Below are 12,071 nucleotides of genomic sequence, written 5' to 3'. Positions count from 1 at the left end.
GTCAACAGGAGGGAAATAAAACAAGGCTGAAGTCATGAGGGGAGCAGGATATACAAGTGCTAGCCCTGCATATCGAAGAGGGAACCCTCGTAAGCTTCAGTCAGACCAAGCGTTAAAGATGAAGAGGGTGAGCTTCAGGTGCTCTTCATCACTCTCTCCCCTGACTTGCAGCAACGCTTTGCAGAACAACTCCACTTCCGCCTCTTTACATCAAGCTGCATACTTTGGAGGCTGCTGCGAACATGATCCTCAAACAAGCCTTTGGAGTCCCAGTCGGTGCTGGCGTCACTGCCAGGTGCCGGCCGGACCCGTCTGGCAACACTTCACAAGATCCCGAACTCAGACTCTGGCTCTGAGAATCTTCAGAACTGTGAGAACACGTACATGTGCACATGCCATTGTTTAATCAAGCGACCAAAACTAACAGACTAAACACAAGAGTCAAGACGTCCTCACGTGTTTCAGACCCCTGGACACCGGCTGAGGCCCTTTCATCATAGATCCAATTTCAAACCCCTGCCACACACCTCTGATTCAAGGTGGGACGCTTTAAAATGGCCCCAATGCACTATGGGATATAAGTAACAGTAGCCCCCCATCGTAATGATGACCCCATCAGAGCAGTGCCCTCTACTGACTGATTATCAGATTGCTGGCAAGCGCTCTACCAAACAGAAATTAGATGCAAAAATAAAAGTCCAGCATGATTTTCCTGAGCACTTTTTACGTTTTATATCCAAAATCCAAATATATTCAATTTATAATGTTATAAGACGACTGACTCAGAAGCCATGGAATTGTTTTAGCAGGAAAATGGGTGAAATGATTTTTGAAAGGATCAAACCTCTTCCCAATAATTGTTCTGCTGATTGACTTATTTGTTAATTAACACATTCAGCTCTAATGAGTGCTATGATAGTAATAATAATATGAAACATTGAACTCTCCAGCATCCACAGCGTGCAGCGTTGGTGTCTTTAAGTCCCGGTCGTCACAGTGACAAACATTCAAAAGTATTATAATTATTATTGCTTTTGTAAAACTGTTGTGAAAAAAGTGAAAAATCTTCAACATCAATCAGAAGAAGGTGAAAATTAAAACTAAAAATCCCTCTGGTCTCAGGTGTAAAAGTTGTGATGTTTTTTAACTATGCTTGTTTAATACAATACAAAAAACAGTCTGTAGTAATGCTGACATGCATAAAAAGTTACTCCATCATAAAACATGGTATGAATTATACACGTTTTAGTTTCGCACAAAGTCTCAAAGATTATCCAATAAAGTAAAACTCAAATCGTTGAAGAAATCCCCTGAAGGCAGACTTGATATATCACATTACAGAGGCCAAAGAAACATGTTGTGTGAGGCCGCCGTGACCTTTGACCTCCGGCCACAAGTCAAATCAGCTAATCCGTGAGATCAGAGGAGAACATTTGTACCACATTTGAAAGAAATTCTCTCAAGATGTTCTGGAGATATCACGTCCACAAGAATGTGACGGACGGATGAAACCCGGAAAACACAGAGCCTCCGGGCCGCTAAAAATACACAACACAAACATGTGTCCGACCCACTACTCCCTTTTGTGTTGCTTTAACTCCTGTCAAGACTTTTTTAATCTGGTTTCTCTGACACAGTCGTGGTATAAAAACAGAAACCAGGTCAAACACCAAGACGGCCCTTTAACATGAGGTAGAGAAAGTCAGTTCTGGCCGCGGTCAAATTTATATCGGTGTTCATATGTTAGTGGGGCGGAGACATTTTGATCGAGGACACCACAGATTATAAGAGCGAAGGGAATTTAACTACAAGCCCGTGGAGGATAGAAAGGTTCACGATGCATGAAAAATATTCTCCTGCTTCATACATAAATCATGGCTGCGTGAAGAGACAGGTTCCTGCACATGTTCTGCTCCAGCGTGTGGTCGGGTGTGTTCTTAAAGCTCAGACGGAGACGAGAGCCAGGACACTTGGGAGGTACCAACTTTGTTGGATTTGAGAGGAGCTATAAAGTTTAAAACCCACTGAGAGAGAAGTAACAATTAGAAGAAAACACTTGTATGTTATGGTTGGTTTAGTCTGTGTGTTTGTGTTTGTGTGTGTGTGTGTGTGTGTGTGTGTGTTTGTGTGTGTGTGTGTGTGCACTAATACTGAAACAACCCAACGTTTGGCAGTAAACACCGACAGACCCACTGTTATAAATTGTGCAGGGCAGGCGTCCCAGCATCCATCTGTTTATACTCATCTGTTCTCTTTCCTTCATAATCACTTCATCTGTCGATGGCAGTGACTCTCGTCCAATTCAAAACCCTGTTAGCTGCAGACTTGTACTTTCTTTACAAACATAAAGCACAGAGTAAGCAGTGGTTTGGTGATGAGCAGGTTAAAAGACACACAGATGTTACGGTTCAGATGTGAAAGAATACGTGACAGGAGAATGTTCAGCTGCGTTTTTTAAACTGGGATATCAGGGCTGAAAATCCCCAGATGACTGTTAACTGAGCGGCGGAATATGATGAAGCACAAAAGCCATTTCTACACGATACGGAGAAGAGCAGCTGCCTGCAAATGAAACTTCGGTTCACCAGCGGTCGTCCATCACAGTCCAATCGGTTTCCTTACGAGCCGCTTCAGCTCGTCAGCAGCTCGGAGACGACGGACGATTTCTGAATATGCGATTTCGTCAAATCAGTTTTTTTCTCCACACTGGAGGGAAAACAAAGCACCAGCCGATCTCAGATCAGCCTCTGAGGGCAACTTCACAAAGCTGACCTTTGACCCTTCACACGTGAGCTCTGGGATCCAGTCTGATGAAGACTCCTGTCGGTTGATCAGAGAGTAAAATCTCTCACTACGCAGTCGATAAAACCAGAATTTAGTCTTTGCACCGTGAAGCGGCTTGAAAAAGGAAGGCACAGTTTGAGGAGACGTTGAGCCTCCGGGTTAGACGCTGCAGGTGACGCCAGCGTCCTCAACGTGGCCGCAGTTGGTTTTGCCCCAGCCAGGAAAGTTGCACTGGTGGATGGTGTCCTCCGTCCCTGTGCACGCCACGTCGTCCATCCAGATCAGACCAGTTCCTGCACAGAGAGAAGGACCACGTTAGAAAAGCATCAGAGGGAGCGACGCACTGTAAATGCCTCAATCAGGCAACGCTAGCTTTATTGATATTGTCATTATGCCACTTTACAATAAGCTGTAGATCATATCTCATTTCTCTGGTTGGTTATTAGACGATCCAGAGAGAAGGGGGCGGGAGTCGAGTCCATGAACCAGTTCCCTGGCCATGCATTTGTTTAAATTTCCTCTTTTCTAACATCTGTGTTCTTTTGTCTTTTGCTTCCTTCTCTGTCCTGTTTTGGAAAAATATTCTGTCCAGTAAAAACACGACTGTTTATAAACAGAGAAACAGGAAGATCCGCTTTCCAGGAAACTCAAAAACAAGGCCACCATCTCCGCTACAGAACATATGACATGTGGAAAGCAATGAATGAAAAAGGATCTAATCCCCCAACTTTTCTTTATAATTTTGAATATAATTGCAGCGGCCCAAGACAGACTTCACATCTGGACTGGAACAGCAGCTGCTGAACCTCCGTCGTGTCTCTGACGGATTGTTCATGCTTCACTTTCCCTCGTCTGTGTCAGAGAAATGAAACCGGAGCCGATGAGACTGAACACGTTGCCTCTCTGTGTACACACATAGTGTAAAGGTCATAAACACAGACTGTACACGAAGACAGACAACAAAAGAGGCATCTCCATCGCCCCCAGGTGGCCGGCTGCAGTATAGGTCCTCCAGGTTAACAGATGGGACAAAATACAAGTCAAGCTGTTCATGTTTCTGGTGATATAAAAACATTTTGCGGTTGCATTTACGTGAATTTTCTTTGATTATTCTGCTTTATAGGAGTCTGATGAGACGCAGAGAACTGCGAGTGCTTCCTCACAGACTCGTGCATCAGATAAAATCATATCTGGTAATAAAAGCGTCCCAGCTGCTCAGCAGATCTTTTGGCAGGACGCTTTCTCGCTATAAACTTTGGATCCTGTTTGGGAAAGCAGAACCACTGGAGAGTTTCAGAAAGTCCCGGACACTCTGGGGTTTGAGAGGATACTCAGCTGCGGGAGGGAACAGCATTCGGCTGCTCTCTTCAGTCGAACACACTCTGAGGGTTTTAAGCTCGACTCGTTAATGATATATTTTAAGCAGTATCTGGAGAGAGAAGCTCACGGGACGGGAAACTTACGCCACATCTCAGAATAAATAATCAAATATCAGAAATCATCAGAGTATTTACAGATTAAATACCAACTTCTATTGCCTTTTTTAAAATGTGGAACTATTGTCTATTGCCTGCTTCGTCCAGACGAACCCGACCATGTATATAAGTATCCGACGTAACTTTTGTTGTCTGTTGTGCAGACTCAGCATCTTCCTGCATCAGTCCCTGGACTTTTCCTGCTTTTGTCATTGGAAGCGAGTTTCAGACTCAACCTGCCGCAGCGTGTGAAACGAGCCGGCACAGACGTGTTGGGATTCATGAATCTCTCGCTGCAGTCGACCCCGGTTCCCTCCGTGTGTTTTATGTTGTGTTGTTGCTCAGATGAAGAAAGTTGCTTTGAAGACCCGTCTAAGACAACTTCAGTGTGAGTCAGCAGTAAAGAAACCTGATGGAGACTTTGTGTGTTTTTGTGTTTTGGAATACGTTCAGTGTGAAATATGTTTTTTGAAAGTGCGGACTTGGGTTCGGGGAAGTTTCAACTTGGCTCGTTTCTGTTTTTAGATTTTTTTTGACTACATTGAAGGCTCAAGTTGCGCAACAGGATATTAAAAGAAAAATAAAACAGCATGAAGTTTAGATCATCATTGGACACATTCACTCTCAAGTGAAAAACAGACTTATAGCATTAAAGTCATTTTCTGTTTACATTGACCCCAAAAAAAAATCCAGAATCAAATCTCTCTTTCTCAAAGAGCTTTTAGTTTGGCACGACATACGACGCCACCCTCTTTGCTCCCTTAGAAACAAAACATGGGTTGGGAATGAAAGGGAGACATTTGAGGAGGAGCCACAGAGGATCCAAATGTTGCATTTAAAGGTTGATATACATCTACTAACTCCAGGAAACTACAGAGATGTCCGCTTGTATGAGCCGATTTGGTGCAATTTGGACACACAATATGTTTTAAGATTAAACAACTGTAAATAAACAGGTGACCAGTGCGTCATTAATGTAATTGACAATGTGAATCTACAAAAAAAGGAAAGTCAACTATTTGATTCGCTCTCGATGATGCATATTCCTGCAAAATCTGATCCATATGCTACATTTACAGGTCGACTCTTAAGGGAAAGTTCAGCAAACCATCATCTCAGTCACACCATGTGCTTCTAATATTCAAAAACACAACAAAGAGACATCAGCTGACAGTTGACAGCAGCATGAGACATCCCACACACACACGAGCCTGTGTGCAGGAGTTCAGGATGGAAAACCAGGTTCACTACGTGTCGGGCAAAGTGCACAAAGCTGCGTTCAGCCTCGACTGCTCCGTTGAATTTACTTTGACGGACTCGAACCTTTCAAACTGTTTACTCAACACACACTTACCGAACTGTTTACAAGCCGAGGTCACAACAAATGTCTTACACTTTCACACAAATAGGCGTTGAGTCGCTCAAACCCTGTGTGTGATCCCAGGGTTACACCCAGAGATCATTTAGAAAAGAGTCTCAACATTTCACAGGGATTCGGAGGATTAAGAGAACGAGGTTTGGTCTGTTTGCACAAAGTAAAGTGAGACGAGAAGAGAAGAAGGTGAATGACTCATCTAAAAAACATAAATTTAAATTTCAGATTATTCGTTTTAAATTGAGTGCAGCCGTGCTGTTAGTCACTGCTGTTGTCTGGAGCTCGTCCCCTGGAACAAAAGCCTGTTTCTCCCTCCAAGTCGTCCTGGACGGAGGCTGAGTGATGTATCGTGGAGAGAGAGGAAGATGGATACGACCTCGGAGACTCTTCTTGACGACATCTGGCTCACATGACTTTCCTCATAAAAGCTTAATATTAATCCCTGCAGCGTTGTAGGGCACCGATAAAACAACACCACTCCACGGCAAAGAACAAAACTTCAACCAGGAAATATCACCACGGACGTGTGTCGTGGGAAACGATATTTCTTTTTCATTTCCTGCTGGATTTTTATACGCTCTTTATTCTAAAACATTGTCGCTGATCCTTGAAGAACTCGCGGGTGTTGAGAGTCTCTTACCGAGTCCGAAGCGTCCGGTCTTGTGGACCTCGGACGCTCCTCGGTATCCCAGCATCCTGCACACCACGTCTCCGTCCTTTTTGTCCCAGGTGTCGTCACACACCGTCCCCCAGCGGCGTTCGTGGAAAACCTCCACGCGGCCTTCGTGAGGACCCGACCCGTTCACCAACCGCACCAGGGTCTCCTCCACTGCAACACAAACACAAATGTGTGGTTAACAAAAATCTGCATATTCAAAAATACAAAATGATTGTTGTAAAGATTTGTTTAGACAGATTTTAACTGAACTCACACTGAGAAGATTGTTTCCCTTGTGAATGTTTATACATTTAATGAAGTGTCATAATTCAAACTGATATGAAAACACACTGAGATGAACAGATCGAGCTTTTAAGAATACAAAAGAAAATTACTCTGAGGTCTTGGGTTTCGAAATTGTGTGTAAAAAAATGTTTCACTAATTGTCTGAACAACAAAGATACTTTAACCCAGCGATAATCTCACAGACCAGTAAAAGAAATGATTTACTCCACTGGATAAACATCTGTTAAAGATCTGTTTCTCCGGTCACTTTATGGGAAGATAAAAATAAGCAGCTGTTGCTAAAAAAGATTTGAAAACATGGAGGAGAGACAAGAAGAATGAAAAGAGATTGAGAAACATTATAAAAAGAGGTTTTGAAAAGGCATGAAAATGAGAAGGGGCTCAGTGCTGATGTCTCCTCTTCCTGTGTGTGTGTGTGTGTGTGTGTGTGTGTGTGTGTGTGTGTGTGTGTGTGTGTGTGTGTGTGTGTGTGTGTGTGTGTGTGTGTGTGTGTGTGTGTGTGTGTGTGCGTATGCGTGTGTGTGTGAGTATTACTACCTACACACACACACACACACACAGGGCTGTTGACAATGTGCTGGAGAGTGTCTCCAGACGCATCATGTCGACAGGATATCAGTGTCATCAGACCATCATAAACTTTAACTGTGCAGCATTTAACAATCATTATACAGTGAAGCACTTCGCCCTCACTGGCTCATCATAACTTAATATCCACCATAACATCAGACTGTCATATCTGCTGCACACATTCATATCACAGGCAGCAAATCAAAACCAGATATTTCAGCTTCCTGCTGCTCTTTCTTTCTGTCAGTACTGAAAAACAATTAATAATCCCCAGAGCAACAAAGGCTCCAACAGGTGGATCCTTCCCGAGGTCAAACTATCCCAGGATTCACTGCGCAATGACTTGATTGTCGAGGCAAGACCAAAACAAAATGTTCCTGTCGTGTTTCGAAATGCAGCAGAGAACTCCTCCATGGAGCAGATGTCTCATGTCGGCTCAGACTTCGAGGTCTACACGGGCTCAAAAAGGCCAAAAGTGAAGCTTCTTAATCGTCCCCTGGGGGACATGGAATAACTGAGAAGTTAAAGTACATCGATAAATAAAGACTTCTGTCATTTGAGGTCGTTCTTATCACACTGATGTTTGCTCAAGTGTTTATTTTTCCAGTAACTAATAAAAATACTTAATTTCTGGTTAGTGGGAGGAAGTGGAGATGTATCGTCCATCTTTATATAAGAGTCCATGGGAAGAACTGCTCGAGAGGCGTAGTTAGAGCAAATCAACACATCACTCGGTGAAATCATTTGCTAATGTAATGCACACTTGTCTCCAATCTGACTGTGCTTGAAAAATCATAAAATATCCACATGTAAGACCTATAAATTCAATTTTTTGGATGGAAATATAAGAAAATAAAATATATTTCAGAGTTTGGAAAATTTGCGTCAAATCTGTGAATTCAACCAAATACTGAGAACTTTATGTCGTTAATGACTTTTTCAGGTTGAGCACAGCGACGCTAACGGACAGAAACGTGATAAATCAAAACAAATACTTCTTTAAGCTCCACGTTCCCCGTGGACAGAGGACGTTCACCATTAAATTGACACTTTCCCCAATTTGGACTAAACTTGACATTTCATAACGAGCCTTGAACTCTTCTCCGTGAAAGCAGGGGAATTAATACGAGATGCTATAATGGAGAGTTTACATCCAGGGGAAACCAGAGGAGAGTTGTTGGTGCTCGTCCAAGTGAGTCGAGCCGCGGCACCAGACTGTCGATACCTGACGGAGGCCAAAGTATGGAGTGATCACATATTACAAATGTTTATCTGGCAGAAAGTCAGCGAAGGAGGGAAGGAGGGAAGGAGGGAAGGAGGGAAGGAGGGAAGGAGGGAAGGAGGGAAGGAGGGAAGGAGGGAAGGAGGGAAGGAGGGAAGGAGGGAAGGAGGGAAGGAGGGAAGGAGGGAGGGATGGGAACGATGGCTTCAGAACAAAAGTTAATCGGCTCCATCTGTTTGTGAAAAGTTGCTTGAACTCAGATTTTATCGTCTTTCACGTTGTTCAATTTTCTTCTTTTGAATCTTGCACTGCCTGTTTGTTTCTTATAAGATTTGCTTTTTAAATATGTGTCATCTTTGTTGTTACATTCAAACCAACAGTTCAACACTTTGGTTAATACGGTTAATATAAAGTGTCGGCCAATAAGCTTATCTTAGCATAATGACTGGAAGCAGGGGGAAGCGGTTAGCCTGGCTCTGAACCAGCAGGAACCGAAATCTGCCGACCAGATTCTCACACGTTCACTAATTGACACCATGTAAAAGACTATTAAAGATGAAAACTGCGTCGGATTCTGAGAATGAAACTGTAAATAACAGAAGAGGTGGATTCATCGTGTGCATTCCTGCGTGTGTGTCTGCAGGGAATCAGAAATGTGGATCATTTTTATTACACAACACTGCGGAGGAGTTGTGTTGTTCTGCTTTTAGTGACAGGTTGAGAAAATAAAAAGAGAGTATAAATCAAAACTGAGCAGGAATGAAGAGTGGAGAATAATCAGAGTTTGACTTATAGAAATTGTGGTTAAAAGGAAAATAACCGTATATAGTAAATCTTAAACTCTGGCTTCAGGTGAACGTGCACGTAATTATAGTAACATGGCATTTTCATGATCCTGCGTCCCAGGGTGGAAATAAATTTGTCATTAGAGTCGAAACTTGAAATCCTTTCCAGAGCTGCACTTGGCATGCTGCTACAGATTCTGCAGCGTAACAGCATCACAGGCCGTGAAGCTCTGCAGGTGTGTGGATCCACACGGAGGCCAAGTCTGAAACGAGGTGTGGTCCGAGCGCGGGCGCCAGGAGCTCGGCTGTAGGAAGCAGGCGAGAGGGCTACGTTGGATTTAACTCTCGGATCCCAGTATCCCAGTAACGACTTCTGAGCACTCATGGCTCGCAGCTGGTGTGATCCCACCACACGATGGGTTCTAGTTTTCTCGCCTGGGACATAAAGTGCAACATCTGGAAAGATTTAGAATAAGAAAAATCATCTGCAGAGACACAGAACTAAATTTGGCTTCATCAGCCCGCGAGCTGCAGCTGAGAATACATTCTTATCAACTTGTATTTGAGTCGTAGCGGCTCTGGTCCTCTGCTTCAGGTTCGTTTCTGGGGATTAAAGAGACTTCACCCTCGATTCAAGCAACACCGATGCAGAGGCAACAGATGAAAGTTTTCTCTGTTTCTGTTTTGCAAACGACTCGGATCACTTCGGTGACGCCGTCTCCTAACTGGTGATTTTTCAACTCGTGTTGACGCCCGACACGTGTGGACGAATGTGCGTTTCACACAGAAAACGTCCGGGGGTCAGTGCGCTCACACAGGAATGCACTGTTTGCTTTGAAGGGTAAAAAGATCCCAGTCATGCATCAGAGGGTCGATGACAGAAAAGTGCATCACACGCAGATTCAATATTCCTGACAGCCGGCAGCATGTGGTCTCACTTTCTCTAACGACATCAAACATTCATGTCTTGTAAATGATGTGAGGAGAGAAACCTTCTCTGACGGTTCTGTATCGAGCAGAGTCAACGTTCACGAGCTCGTGTGTTTGACGGTGTATAATGGTTTCTTCGAAGGCTTTTGATGTGCACGAGGCCATGTGGTTGTTCTTCGCGTGGCGGAAACACTGAGATCAGAGCGAGAGGAGAAGCAGATCTGTGGATCCTTTTAAGTGGCCTCAGCTCTGTGCACAGGCCGGCAGGTGGATCAGAGACGTACGAGTTCCGTAAAGTCACCGGCTCGTAAATCTGTGATTCTCTGCGGCCGACTGTTGAGTCTGGATCAAATGTCCTGATGTACGGTTTGTGCTCATGTTACATCAGTGGAGTCCCGGGAGGATCTTACCAAAATATTGATGTATTATATATAAATCACGTGAACATAACCACAGTTGAGATGTTGAATGAACCAAAAAGGGATTTATTTACTCGAGTGCTTGAGCCTGGATTTTAGGGAATTTGAACGTTAATATTTACATTTCATGCCACGTAATATTCTAACTTAACCACATTTTAGAGAAACATATTACACTCTTTGCTAAGACAGCTATCGTGCATCATTAATTCATATTTTTTAGTGCATTTTTTAAGATTTTACCACATTAGAGTATATGAGTAGAGTAATTCAATGTGGCTTCAATATAAATACCTTATTCTATGTAGTACTTTTAATCTAATTCTTTTATTAGTTTCCTTTTAAGATTTAAGCTGCAGATGCAAACACGGGTTCTTTGTGTCACTCCTGCTCACAGATGTAACTCTGACTGTAACATACTTCTCATGAGGAAAAATAAAAGAGAAACCTGCACGATCTCCTTCCCACTGGCCCCCAGAACACAACAAATCCAATTTTAAATGTATATTTTTTCAACTTGCCACAGGTCACAGGGGTCACGGTGGATGTTTGTGTTTAATTTTCCAGCAGTTACAGGACTCAGGTGCAAACAGGAAGGAAAACAGAAGAGGAAGAGGTTACTGCTCTCACCTGTTTTCTCTCCTTGGTCTCCCCGATCCCCTTTCTCCCCCCTTTGCCCCCGTTCTCCTCTGTCACCTGAGGAAAGGACACACAAAGAGAGAATTATTCAAACTGTACAGGAGCAGAAATGAATCTTACAGGACCCTTTATTAACAACATTTCAACCACAGACAGATTTAGTGTTAGTAAAAAGACCTTTTCTCCACCCATTTCCTCTCGTTTATAACTTCTTAGCAGCCTCTGAAATAGCCGGTTCTGTAACCGCCTGACTGGGATGTACATAACATGTAAAAATAGTGGACACCGCTCTGCATCCTGTGCTTATTTTAACTCTAAATGTCGGGTGGATGAGGTTTGAAAGAGAAGTAGGCGTAAGAGAAAAGATAGAAGTATAAACCACAGTAAAGCCAGGGTGAAGGTATGTTTTTATTTTATTTTTTACAGTGTTTGCTTAGTGGAAAAGTTAATGCATCGCAAAACCACAGAATGACTATAAGTAAAACTCCATCCATTTGTGGTTTCTGGAGAATTACGCTACGTTTACGCACGACACCTCCGTCCAACCAGACGCCTGGAAACGACTTCTCCTCCTTTGTTTTCATTTCAAAATATGATTCTCTTCCAAAGACAGAGAGTCCGTCGTCAGTCGTTGCTAATTCTCACGTTTGAAACCACAAGTCTGGTTTTTGCCATGAAGCTGCGAGAGGATCAGCTTCAAACTTCGGCATTCGTCCCACCTTAAATGTACTTTTCCCGTCCAGGACCGCAGGGCAGCGGGCGAGGTGGCGTTCAGTCGCATTCAGTGCACGTGTGTCCGTGTGTGATTAGTGCACCACACCCTGTCTGTGGCGTCCTGCGCTGTGAGCATCACCTCAGTTCTGACCGCAGCCTCACAACTAAATAACACGGCAGGAAAAAGAAACACA

General features: G+C 43.5%; 1 protein-coding gene across 1 annotated transcript in view; it reads right to left on the bottom strand.

Moving 5' to 3' along the window:
• Window positions 1–2,943: 2,943 nt before the first annotated feature.
• The window catches only part of scara5 (scavenger receptor class A, member 5 (putative)), a 43,901-nt gene continuing 34,773 nt past the window's right edge, over window positions 2,944–12,071 (bottom strand). The window contains exons 9-11 of the mRNA XM_061091890.1: window positions 11,155–11,220; window positions 6,275–6,463; window positions 2,944–3,077 (exon numbers count right to left, since the gene is read on the bottom strand). Coding sequence (XP_060947873.1) covers window positions 2,944–3,077; window positions 6,275–6,463; window positions 11,155–11,220 — 389 coding nt within the window. The remainder of the gene's footprint in view (window positions 3,078–6,274; window positions 6,464–11,154; window positions 11,221–12,071) is intronic.

This window comes from Limanda limanda, chromosome 18 (genome assembly GCF_963576545.1).
Source record: "Limanda limanda chromosome 18, fLimLim1.1, whole genome shotgun sequence".
NCBI lineage: Eukaryota > Metazoa > Chordata > Actinopteri > Pleuronectiformes > Pleuronectidae > Limanda > Limanda limanda.
The sequence above is the reverse complement of the archived record's forward strand: the minus strand, read 5'-3'. Positions and strand labels throughout refer to the sequence as shown.